General features: G+C 40.4%; 1 protein-coding gene across 1 annotated transcript in view; it reads left to right on the plus strand.

The window, feature by feature from the left end:
• Positions 1 to 8,260, plus strand: part of LOC129765674 (endoribonuclease Dicer) — a 45,021-nt gene extending 36,761 nt beyond the window's left edge. The window contains exon 8 of the mRNA XM_055766084.1: positions 5,966 to 8,260. Coding sequence (XP_055622059.1) covers positions 5,966 to 8,243 — 2,278 coding nt within the window. The 3' untranslated portion in view covers positions 8,244 to 8,260. The remainder of the gene's footprint in view (positions 1 to 5,965) is intronic.
• The last annotated feature ends 5,759 nt before the right edge of the window (positions 8,261 to 14,019 follow it).

Below are 14,019 nucleotides of genomic sequence, written 5' to 3' on the forward strand. Positions count from 1 at the left end.
TTCGAACGCCCTCGATGCCGCCTTGTTCTGGATTTGCCACCAAAGCAGTTTGTATAAAGAACAAACTTTTTTCTTCTGCTACCTGATGCCGTTTTGCGATTGCGTTTGCCACTCGCCACTCGCTGCAACTGCCTGTTGTCTTGATGTCCACCGAACCGAATGTGTTCTGTTCCGAATGCGGGTTTTCTTATCGTCGCGAGCAGCTTTGCCAGCTAACTCGATCACTTCGGCGGCCGAAACTATATAACGCCGGCTAGGTGGACTGGTGCACTGGTACTAACGCGCTCGGCCTAGCTACCCTTGCGGGGAACTCCAGATCAACACGGTTCGAGCGGGATTTTGCCTTCACTTTTCCTCCTTTACCATGTCCAGACATGGCTGCTTGGGTTGGTTTGTTGATGTGTTGTGATGCGAACCGATGTGGTGTACGGTTTGAATGAGAATGATCGTTACGGCAGCGGAGCGGGGATTTTTAAGCTGACTGGCTGGCTCGAGAATTACGCATGTGTGAGACTGCGACCAATGTTTCGTTCATTTTTTCTTTTTCCTTTCCAATCGTGCTTCATTCTATTTCGCTGCTGCTCTGGTTGCCCGTTTTGGTCGGTACGATTTGAGGAGCACAAAATGGACCAATCAAAAATGGGCACATAGTGCATTTTGACAATGCTTGATATTTCACAATTATTCAATTATTTATCTCAAGAAAAATGAAATGTTATTCGTTATGATAGATGCGTAGATATATTTCCTATCAATTGATGCAAAAACCTTTGCGATCTATTGAGAAATGCTCGAGTTATAAGCGTTCCAAATCTTGCATTTTTTCCTACTTGTTCAGTGCCTAGATTTCCATTTCACCACCTATATTTTCCGGTTAGACGTAGTCCTACGTCAAAAAGTGATGCCAAATGTCTTTAATTTGCATGAAACGTCGAGATCTACTGTCATCTCTTTTTTGTCAAACATTCTGAGTCTTTCTTTCGGAATACGAAGCAAAACGTATGGTTTAGGGTGCCAATGAAAATGATCGATTTTTCATATGGAACTTCGTGCGAAATGTTGATTTACACCCAATGCAAAATGTTAGCTCAATCGGACATCCTTTACTAGTGTCACAGACGTTAAAATTTGAGTTTTTTGAAAACCAAAAAAAGACGGGTGGGTAATGTCGGGGACATAACCGGAGTGACGTAGGACTATACAAAGGGGACAGCTATTGCTAAATATATATTTTAAATTTATTGTTTTATTTTCTTCTCCTATTTTTTTTTTTTATCTGTATTATAGTGACTTTCAACTCATTTGGCTGGTTCGTCACTTTTACTTCCATTTTTGGAAGAATGTCGGGAGTGAGTATTGAACTCGTGACCTTTAGCGTGAGAGGCATGGATGTTACCACTACGCCAGATCGCCTCCACTCTTCTTCTCCTATGTGAATACCTACCTATCTACCTGACAAATGGATTAGTTTACTGTTTACTCTTTATGAAAATGTTGGGGTTCTGAAAAGAACCTTTGGTGTTGTGTTTTTGCGTTTTTTTACAAACTTGATTCTTGATTTTTTTTCTGAAGGCTTTGTACTTATTAAATGTTCAACGCCGGGCATCTTTCGGCGTATGCACATATCGTACAATCAAAGTGATGGCAGTGATAGGGAATGCATAGGTGGTCATCAGCTCATTCACTATCACGTATTTCACTATTGAGTACATTACCGTACCTTAAACTGTGGTTTCGGAGACGAATGAATTGTAAGATTTGTAATCTCCGCAAACAAAGTGAATAAAAATTAAAAAGAACTGAGGTTTTGGAGACGAACTCTACGATCTGTCGAGAAATAAACGAGCTATAAGCGTTCTGAAAAACCAACAGTAAATACACGGATGGATGACATTCGGATTAAAGTCCTTTAAAATAAGAACAGAGCAGCAGGAAATACATAGCTCATCATGTTGCTCCTTAGTTATTTTTCTATACAATGCAGATGTAACGTCAGTCAATTTTCAACATCAGTTATCAACCAAAGAAAGCAGTTCTTGCTACCAAGGAAATTCGTTAATGCCATCCTGCATACAATGTGGTGTAATTTGAAGCCACTTTTAATTCATGGGTTTGTTAAAACTGAATGGGTTTGTGAAAACTGAATGATCAATTTAAAAGACCCCAACCACCAATAAGTTCAAGAACAAGCATAAACAAAATAAATCAGTTTATATTATATGTCATATTATGTCACTTTAGAATGCATTGGTGTTGTGAAAAACTTTTAATAACTCTTCTTTGAAAGGTTTAATGGCCCTGAAAAGCACCGTGTTGTACGGTGGTGGTCTATCTGCTGCCGTTTTGCGATTGCGTTTGCCACTCGCTGAAACTAGTTGTTGCCACCGAACCGAATGTGCTCTGTTCTGTAAGCGGGTTTTCTTATTGTCGTGAGCAGCTTCGCAAGCCAACTCGAGCACTCCGGCGGCCGAAATTCTATAACCGCTATTAGGTATACTGGTGCTCAGGCACCAATCCGTTGATGCGATGTGATGTGAAACGATGCCATACAACCACCCTGATTTACGGTTTGAAAGAGATATATTTTTCAGCGGATCCGCGCGTTTTGTACTTTAGCGGTACACGATTACAGGATAGAGACAAATTGGCAAACTCAGCCAAAGGGGCGAGTCCAACGAGACGAACGAATGAGCGTTAAAAGGCAGCGATGGCAAAAAAATACATTCATTACGATTTGTTCGCTCGTTGGATTCACATGCAGGCTAAAAAGGGTCCTTTTCAGGATCACAAAAATATCTTTAATCTAAAGAGTTTATTGTTTTGTTATTATCGATATCCTCATATTGTTCGGCTAAACCTTCCTGTTTAACGATTGCGTTTGCCACTCGCCACAGCTTTCACAGTTGGAAAATTTCTTCCCATCCAGCTTGTGACATGTTGTACAGTAAATTATATTTAATGCGACGTGCCGAAGCACCACTCAGTGTCGCATTAGAGGCGATTTTAACCTGTAATTAAACATTTGCGATGACAGTGGTACAGTGTCGACTTTCAATGTGGGGTCATAATTTGGATCTCTATGTTTACAAAAATGTCCAACTAAATAAGTCGCATTACATGTCCGTCCAATTAGCTAAATGTCGAACTAATTGTAAATTACTGTACTTTCAATCTGGAAGCAATTTAAGAATTGGTGAAAATTGAATAATCAGGAAAGTCCCCAACTATCAATAAGCTCAGAACAACTGCCAAATTCACATACTCATCAGATCCTGGCAAACAAATGATGAAAAAATCAATTTGTGTTTTATTATTATTTGGGATATTGTTTCAGAAAGCATTGAACTGTATTTCGTAAACTCTTTTTTGGAAGGTTTAGTGGCCCTGAAAAGCGCCGTGTTTTATGAAATGGTTCCAATTTAGAAAACTTAGTACTCGTGGTTTTGAAAAAAACCATTTCGAACGCCCTCGATGCCGCCTTGTTCTGGATTTGCCACCAAAGTAGTTTGTATAAAGAACAAGCTTTTTTCTTATGCTATCTGCTGCCGTTTTACGATTGCGTTTGCCACTCGCCACTCGTTGCAATTGCCTGTTGTTGTCTTGATGTCCACCGAACCGAATGTGGTCTGTTCTGAATGCGGATTTTCTTATCGTCGCAAACAGCTTTGCCAGCTAACTCGATCACTCCGGCGGCCGAAACTATATATCGCCGACTAGGTGGACTGGTGCACTGGCACTAACGCGCTCGGCCTAGCTACCCTTGCGGAGCAATTGTCGAATACACCTACGGGAAATTGCAGACCAACACGGTTCGAGCGGGATTTTGCCTTTCCCTTTACCTTTTCTCCTTTGTCATGTCCAGACATGGCTGCTTATGTTGGTTTGTTGATGTGATGTGATGCGAAACGATGTGGTGTACGGTTTGGATGAGAATGATCGTTACGGCAGCGGAGCGGGGATTTTTAAGCTGACTGGCTGGCTCGAGAATTACGCATGTGTGAGACTGCGACCAATGTTTCGTTCATTTTTTTTTCTTTTTCCTTTCCAATCGTGCTTCATTCTATTTCGCTGCTGCTCTGGTTGCTCGTTTTGGTCGATACGATTTGAGGAGCACAAAATGGACCAATCAAAAATGGGCACATAGTGCATTTGAACAATGCTTGATATTTCACAATTATTCAATTATTTATCTCAAGGAAAATGAAATGTTATTCGTTATGATAGACGCGTAGATATATTTCCTATCAATTGATGCAAAAACCTTTGCGATCTATTGAGAAATGCTCGAGTTATAAGCGTTCCAAATCTTGCATTTTTTCCTACTTGTTCAGTGCCTAGATTTCCATTTCACCCCCTATATCTTCCGGTTAGACGTAGTCCTACGTCAAAATTAGCGAATATCGAGGTTTAAAAAAAAATGATGCAATTCAACATTGCGAAGCAAGTTCCGAATGAAAAATCGAGATAACTATATTTATTATGACCCTAAACCATACTTCTCGTTTCGCATGCCGAAAAAAACGAAAGTCTCAGACTGTCGATTTTTGACAAAAAAAATTTTTCGAGATGACACTAGACCTCGTCGTTTTATGTCATTTTAAGACATTTGGCATCAAAAATTTTTTTTCGAAAACCCCGATTTCCTTTCTCCCCCCTTGGGTGATTTTTCGATTTTCAAAAACCTCAAACTTTGACCGCTTTGCGCCACTCTCCCTTAAGTCCGATTGAGTTGATATTTTGCATAGGGTGTTTTTTCGAGGTGGTGAACATTTTTTATGGGGTAACTTTTTGAATACTATATACTATATACTAGCTATATAAAGTATATACTAGCTGACCAGGCAAACGTTGTTCTGCCAAATAAATTATTTCAAGTGAATATTTTGGGTGTTGAATAAAACACACTAATGTATTGTAAGTGTGTTTGAATATTTTAACGATCTTTAAAATAAATCGAATGTGACCGATAAAAAAACGAATTAAATGATTTGCCAGTTTGAGTGTGGCAACCGCCAGATGGGAGGTATTCTAATTCTAGATGTCGCTATCAAATATGGTTCGAATCGCTCAACTGATTCCGGAGAGAGTGGTCGGAACAAGCTCCTGTGAACATGGGATATGGAGAAGAAAGAGATTGATATTAGGCAAATTTATCATGCGGCACCTCAAACCACACCACAATTCATTCACTAGTTCTATGGAATATAGGCCCTAGTTTCGAGCTTACCACCTTTCACAAAACGTAATCCTGTTATGCAGATCTGGGAATTCCAAAGTATTGGAAGCACGCTTGACAGAAACTCCACCAACGATAGCCTCTTTTTCAATAATGAGGTTCTCCTGGGACCCACAATTCGATGTTCTTGGGAGCTGCGAGGCATCTGAAATAGATGGAAAATATATGCCAATATCCTTCAACTAACTGGAAATCATTCCGGGCTTTATCCACTCAAAGGGTACCGGTCTTACCCCAACAGCAGACATTCTTAAGGAGACTATTTCTATTGATTCATTGATATAATTTAACTCAACTCGAATCCCACTGATAGTCAACAATCCAAGGGACAAACTGTAGAAGAACGAAAAACGATTTGAAACCGCATTCAAGAATAAATACTTAAATTATTCCCCTACCGAAAAATTACATCCGGCGACACTCGCGTTTGTTTTGATTAATATTTTAACATTTGCCGAATCACGAATTGATTTAAAATGTCTGAAATAATAAATACTAACATGTACAGTGTTCAAAAACATAGTTAATAAGAGTTTTCTAGTAAAACTCAACGGGTGCTGGTCTTACCCCGAGTGACGGACTTACCCCCAGTCCCCCTATCAGTCAATGAAATTAAATAAAGGGATTTTATTGCTAACAATATATCATAGTTGGTCCTTCCCATCGTTTGCACGAACGAGGATTTCTCGTAATTTATTTCTAATTCACTTTTTTTCTACACACTTGCAGCTCTTATGAAGACTACTTCAAGCAGACCTATCACCAACAAGTGGTCAAGCACGACCAATTTTTAATAGAAGTCAAGGGCATAACCACCCATCTAAATCTACTCAGGCCTGGTATGGACGACGACGGGAAGAAGGCTCGCGCCAAAAACCGCCGATACAATGAGATTCTGATTCCCGAGCTGTGCCATAACTACCAGGTCCCAGCCGATTATTGGCTAAAGGCAACGTTACTCCCGAGTGCTCTGCACCGTTTGCACTACCTGCTATTGGCGGAAAAGATTCGAGTGGATCTGGCCACGTCAATAGGCGTTGGTTGTAGAGAGAACCTTGGAATCAAGGATTTGGACGTTGAATACACGGAAAGAGATAGCGCATCTGATTTGCTTGATCCTGATGGTTTACAGTTCGGGGAGGATAGTGACAGCGAGGACGAGGATGATGAGAACGATGGTTTCGATTATGAGAATTTCAAGGAATCGCTCGACAAACCGTTGGATCTGAACGAACTCATGCGCAATCAGCTGAATTCCTTTTCGGGAGAAATACAACTACCGTGGGCCGAGGAAGAGGAACCGGTAGATATTGATCGTAACTGGGATCAGGTGTCCAAAATCGACCTTGATTACTACGATAGTTTTCTTAGGAAATTCACCAATCTGGATGTTTCCGAGAAAATTGCCAGCCAACTCAGCTCGTGCTATTCCATAGCGACTCGGGACAGCCCCGAAAAGGTGAAGGCGCTGATGGATGCACCGCTAGAAATGAAGTTCGATATTAAAATTTTGCACCTCAAGCTGAAAAATACGGCGAACATTAATTTGCAACAGAGCGATATAATCAAAGCGCTAACCACAAAATCATCTGGCGATGTATTCGATTTAGAGCGGTACGAAATATTGGGAGACGCATTCTTGAAGTTTGCCGTGTCGGTGTATTTGGTTAAAAAGCACCAAGACTGGCATGAAGGATTTTTGACGGCGGTGAAAGGCAGAATTGTGAGCAATCGCAATTTAGTTTACTGTGCAATGCAGTATGGATTGCCTGGGATGCTCAAGGTCCACACATTCGATCCTAAAAACGACTGGCAGCCTCCGTTAGCTACGGTTCCGACTAATATAAAACGGGCAATGGCCGAATTGGAGCATTCTACTAGGATACTCTATCGTTTGACGGTATCTGAAGAAGAAATCAAAAAAGGGGCTATACAGACGGAAAATTTTGAAAACTTCATTACGGAGCTTGACGTTCAGAAGGGCGCACCAGACAAATCGCCGATGCAGAATTATATCTCGCAACAAGGTATGGGTGATAAAACCCCCGCAGATGCAGTGGAAGCATTACTAGGAGTATGTGTTAGTTCTGTGGGCATTCAAAGATCGTTCAAAGTGCTGTCGCACTTTAAAATCCTTCCAAAAGCCGACAATCTTCTTACCTTGCTGGAAGGAAAAATCGACGGAAACAGACTGAAGACGAACATTACGAGTAGGGAAACGGATGCCTTTTTAGTGAGCCACGCACGGATTGAGAAAATTTTGAATTACACGTTCAGAGATAGAACCTATCTCCTGCAAGCTCTGACACATGCCTCCTATCCAACGAATCGTATTACCGGTTCCTATGAACAGCTAGAGTTCCTCGGGGATGCAGTGCTAGATTTTCTTATCTCAGCATATATTTATGAGCAAAACCCAACGATGAATCCCGGCCAGCTCACCGACCTAAGATCAGCCCTAGTCAACAACGTGACGTTGGCGTGTGTTTTGGTTCGCTATGGTCTCCATCTGTACATCCTGTCGGAATCGGCATCGTTAACGGATTCAGTAAACCGGTTTGTCACCTTCCAAGAAAAGCAACAGCATAAGATCACGGATCAGGTGAATCTTCTGGTCGAAGAGAACGACCGAAAAATGGCAGAGTTCGTTGATGTGCCGAAAGCTCTGGGGGATGTGTTCGAGAGTCTCATCGGAGCAATCTTCCTGGACTCGGGTAACGATCTCGAGGCTACCTGGAAGGTCATTTACGGACTGTTGCATCAGGAAATTATTGCTTTCACGAACAATACACCTATGCAAATCATCCGCCAGTTGTATGAATTCAAGCCTGGCTGTTCGCCATCGTTTAGTCAGGCCATCGTGGACGATGACACGGTAATGGTAAAATTGCATTACACCATTCGAAATCAAAAACATCTGGCGTACGGCTTCGGCCAGAACAAGGACGACGCCAAACGGGCCGCGGCCAAAGCCGCTCTTCAAGTTCTACATCGTCGGTATGACTAGGGAGATAGTTTCGTTTGCTCTAAATGATTTGATGAAATTAGTTTTGAGCGACAAGTCATATTCATTTTTGAAAAAAATACTTCTGAATGAACCAACCCTCTTTAGTTTATATATCATTATGTTTGTGGCGATAATGGTCAGACCAATAAGGATTTAAATGGTAGAAGATACAAAGGAAAATACTGATTAACCCTTCTATACTCGCGCTTACGGTAATTTAGATTTGAGGAGGCTGAATTAGATGACAATTAAAACTGAATGAAGTTGAAGAAAAAATATTTTCTGGAGTTTTTTCATCAAATTGTTTTCTTTTTTCAAACAATCACAGAGTCGTGACATGCTGCGCGAGTATACGAGATACGATTTTGCGCGCGAGTACAGGAGGGTTAACGCTTTACTTTAATTTTGTACTAACATATTTCAAAATCAAATAGAGTTAATTTTTTAAAGCAGAAGTTGCCCAGCCACAATTCGATGCTCTCATTGTTCGCTCATTCCCACGTGGGGAAGTTTATCATATAAATCTGTTATCATTATCAGTTTGAATTCATCCCTATGATGGTATAATTAGAGAACCTCAAAGAAACGCATTTAGCTGTAATAAGAGGAGCAATATGTTGAATACTATAGCTATAGGTTAGAAATCAAATATTTGTTTTCTCTCAAATCCATTGTTCATTGCTAGCTTTCCGTACTATTCGTTCTTCCATAAACGTAAACTAAAAACTCCATAAACTAATATTATTTTGAGGTTGTAGTAACCGCATGCTAAAACTGACTGATTATCGCGAATACACAGAATGGCTTGTCGAACAATGTTCGTTTTAGAATAGAAACATTATATGATAGCGTTTTATGAAATTATGTCAATATCTCGTGCACTGGTAGATAGGCTCAATGTAGTTTTTTCTTTGATTCGTCATTTAAAAAAAGCATATTTACGTTGATATATACAACTTTATGTAATAGGTTTATATTAAACGATTTGCTTCGTTTCGTAACTCGAACCGAACACAAAAATACGTAGAACGTTACTTTGTCCGAAATTTCCTTGAATTGCAGGTTAACCCTAGTTCTTCAATCATCTCTGTGAGTGAATGACTGAGGAATGAAAGTTACACTCGAAAACACATTACAGCTCCCTCTTCGAAATGCCGATGTTGAACAGGTCAGCTATCAAAATAAAACAAAACTAACTTTTACAGAGGAAATCTGAAGAGGAAGAGATTTTGCTACCTGGAACCTATGCACGTGGACATGTTGGTCTTTACACGTGACGACTGCGAGAATCAATCACGTTTGAAACGACAGAAGCCGCATGACATCCAGTGGTTTTGTGACGTGGTAAAAATGTGTTTTAGTGAAACCTCGCTGTGTTGAAGATGTTTGTATGGCAATTGCAGATTTCATGTAAGAATTGTGAAGACTTGATAAAAGACGGGTGGGTAATGTCGGGGACATAACCGGAGTGACGTAGGACTATACAAAGGGGACAGCTTTTGTTAAATATATATTTTAAATATATTGTTTTATTTTCTTCTCCTACGTGAATACCTACCTATCTACCTGAAAAATGGATTAGTTTACTGTTTACTCTTTATGAATATGTTGATGGTTCTGAAAAGAACCTTTGGTGTTGTGTTTTTGTTATCACTCGATATTCCTGTTTAGCTACTCGCCACAGCTTCCTGTACGTTTGCCACTCGCCACAGCTTTCACAGTTGGAAAATTTCTTCCCATCCAGCTTGTGACATGTTGTTCAGTAAATTACATTTAATGTGACGTGCCGGAGAAACACTTTGCCACTCACTGAAACTATTTGTTGCCTTGATGAGCGCCGAACCGAAGCTGCTCTGTTCTTGATGCGGGTTTTCTGATTGTCGTGAGCAGCTTTGCAAGCCAACTCGAGCACTCCGACGGCCGAAACTCTATAATCGCTGTTAGGTATACTGGTGCTCCGGCACCAATCCGTTCGGCCTAGTTACCCTTGCGGAGCAATCAGTGAATGCGACCAACAGGGAACTGGAGACCTGCACGGTTCGAGTGAGACTTTGCCTTTCCCTTAACTTGTCCTCCTTTGTTACGTCCACGATGCCGATGCCGTACAACCACACGGGTTTACGGTTTGAAAGAAAATAAGATATTTTTTGGGGTCTGCGCGTTTTATACTCTAGCGGTACACACTCACAGGATAGAGACAAATCGGCAGACTCAGCCAGAGGGGCGAGCCCAACGAGACGAACGAATGAGCGTTAAAAGGGAGCGATGGCAACATGCACATGCAGGCTAAAAAGGGTCCTTTTCAGGATCACACAATTATCTTCAATCTAAAGGGTTTATTGTTTTGTTATCACTCGATATCCCAATCTTGTTCGGCTAAACCTTTCTGTTTAGCGATTGCGTTTGCCACTCGCCACAGCTTTCACAGTTGGAAAATTTCTTCCCATCCAGCTTTGTGACATGTTGTACAGTAAATTACATTCAATGCGACGTGCCGAAGCGCCACTCAGTGTCGCATTGGAGGCGATTTTAACCTGTAATTGAACATTTGCGATGACAGTGGTACAGTGTCGACTTTCAATGTGGGGTCATAATTTGGATCTTTATGTTTACAAAAATGTCCAACTAAATAAGTCGCATTACATGTCCGTCCAATTAGCTAAATGTCGAACTAATAGTAAATTACTGTATTTTCAATCTGGAAACAATTTAAGAATTGGTGAAAATTGAATAATCAGGAAAGTCCCCAACTATCAATAAGCTCAGAACAACTGCCAAATTCACATACTCATCAGATCCTGGCAAACAAATTATGAAAAAATCAATTTGTGTTTTATTATTATTTTGGATAATGTTTTAGAAAGCATTGAACTGTATTTCCTAAACTCTTTTTTGGAAGGTTTAATGGCCCTGAAAAGTGCCTTGTTTTATGGAATGGTTCCAATTTAGAAAACTTAGTACTCGTGGTTTTGAAAAAAACCATTTCGAACGCCCTCGATGCCGCCTTGTTCTGGATTTGCCACCAAAGCAGTTTGTATAAAGAACAAACTTTTTTCTTCTGCTACCTGATGCCGTTTTGCGATTGCGTTTGCCACTCGCCACTCGCTGCAACTGCCTGTTGTCTTGATGTCCACCGAACCGAATGTGTTCTGTTCCGAATGCGGGTTTTCTTATCGTCGCGAGCAGCTTTGCCAGCTAACTCGATCACTTCGGCGGCCGAAACTATATAACGCCGGCTAGGTGGACTGGTGCACTGGTACTAACGCGCTCGGCCTAGCTACCCTTGCGGGGAACTCCAGATCAACACGGTTCGAGCGGGATTTTGCCTTTCCCTTCACTTTTCCTCCTTTACCATGTCCAGACATGGCTGCTTGGGTTGGTTTGTTGATGTGTTGTGATGCGAACCGATGTGGTGTACGGTTTGAATGAGAATGATCGTTACGGCAGCGGAGCGGGGATTTTTAAGCTGACTGGCTGGCTCGAGAATTACGCATGTGTGAGACTGCGACCAATGTTTCGTTAATTTTTTTCTTTTTCCTTTCCAATCGTGCTTCATTCTATTTCGCTGCTGCTCTGGTTGCCCGTTTTGGTCGGTACGATTTGAGGAGCACAAAATGGACCAATCAAAAATGGGCACATAGTGCATTTTGACAATGCTTGATATTTCACAATTATTCAATTATTTATCTCAAGAAAAATGAAATGTTATTCGTTATGATAGATGCGTAGATATATTTCCTATCAATTGATGCAAACACCTTTGCGATCTATTGAGAAATGCTCGAGTTATAAGCGTTCCAAATCTTGCATTTTTTTCTACTTCTTCAGTGCCTAGATTTCCATTTCACCCCCTATATCTTCCGGTTAGACGTAGTCCTACGTCAAAATAAAATAAAAACGTAGATTACGAAAATCACCTTGTTTTTTTATCCTAACTTTATTATTCCGCGATCTGAGGCAGTGAAACTTATTTTTTGAACGACCCTCGTATTTTTTTCCACATTTATTTTGCTTGATTAAATCCCCTAACATCTTCGTTCGCGAAGAAATCAATTTCATCTTAGCGATCATAATAACGGACATCAGATTCTATAATTGATCAGCCTTTATAATAATCTAGAATTGTTCAATTGGCGAGGTTCTGAACAACTTGGTGGATTAATGTTACGCGGCACCATAACTATATACCGGGATGCTCTCTTATATCAATCAGTACATAATTCCGTCCATAACATGACATAAAATAAGGTAAAACCTGTTTTTGTGCGGTGTATTAAAAGAAGCATATTTGAGGAATTATCGTCCATTTAGTTTTTTTTATGGTTTATATGCATTTCAGTGCGAAAAAAAGCATATTTGCGTCTCAATTATCCACTCCTGAAATCAATCCCCTTCTCTCATCAAATGCTCTAAGTTTTTCTAAGTTTTTGCATGACATGATTTCTAACAGCAACACGTTTCGACATGCAACTAAAAGCACGCGCAAACGAAAAGGCAAAGTGACCTATCGCAAAGCAGGGAAACAGAAGGAAATTGAACGGTGAATGACGTGGATTCGAGTTATTTTCTTACAGAAAACTTTTTTTATGCGGTCCCGATCTACCGCACAAAAAAAGTTTTTTTGAAAATTTGTACCGAACACGATTTTTTAAAGCTGCTGGGTAAGTTTTGCACGATTTTTTTTATGCGACTTTTTTGTGCGGTCTCTATCCCCCGCACCAAAAAAGGTTTGCCTGTACTGTTTTTTACATTATCTACCTTATTTATTCTGATGCAATATTTTGTGTATTATTTAAAAACAGGAAGTTAGTTATATCTATGGTATAACCGCAATGGTGACGTAGGACTATCGTTGATTTAGTGATCATTTGTTTGAAGTTGAATCTGAATCCATTCTGTATGAATGAATAAATTAATATCGAAAACGAGAGCGTTACGTTGGAGATACAAGGTTTTATGCATCCAATATTGGACACGAAAATATCCTACTGATGGGGAGGAATAATCTTCAGAAGCTTTCCTGCTAATTACACTTGATTGAAAAATCACAGAACCAAATGTATTTGGTCACAGTGTTATATGGTTAGAAAACATTAAAATAAACTCTTTAGCTTGCATGTTATTTTCAATGCCAAGGGGAACTGACGGATTATTTTGCAGCAGCGATATTTTTTGGATTCTTCTCGAAGTCCACCACCAGTGATTAATGCTAACTCGATAACCACCTCCTAATTGCACTTGATTGAAAAATCACAAAACCAATTTTATTTCGTCGCAGTATTATATGGATAGAAAACGTTAAAATAAACTCTTTCGCTTGAATGTAATTTGCAATTCCAAGGGGAACTGGCAGATTATTTTACAGCAACGATCACTTCTTTCTAGATTCTTCTCGATAACCAGCAAACGTAAAGAGTTGCGCGCGTGTATGTGTGTATGGCGGTTGCTCCGATGTTACAAGCGGAACCAATTTTCGATGCTGGTATTCTCTCGGTCGTCTTCTCTTTCTGATGGATTGGCTTTTCTGCGCTCCGTCACAGTCCCAAACAAACTGAATGCGTTTCAGGTCAGGTCAGGCGATATAATAAATCCTTCGATCCCTCGCCGTCCAGCTCATCCAGCCCGTTCAGTTCGTTCAGTTCGGTCAGTTCGGTCAGCTCGTTCAGTAACGATGTTGTCTTGTCGATGTCCTCACGAAAAATGAATGCGATCACCACCAGAATATCGCTTAAGTATGCTTTTTGTCCGTGATTGAATCGAAAGAAGGTGTGGTTTA

Source organism: Toxorhynchites rutilus, chromosome 2 (genome assembly GCF_029784135.1).
Source record: "Toxorhynchites rutilus septentrionalis strain SRP chromosome 2, ASM2978413v1, whole genome shotgun sequence".
NCBI classification, from domain to species: Eukaryota; Metazoa; Arthropoda; class Insecta; order Diptera; family Culicidae; genus Toxorhynchites; species Toxorhynchites rutilus.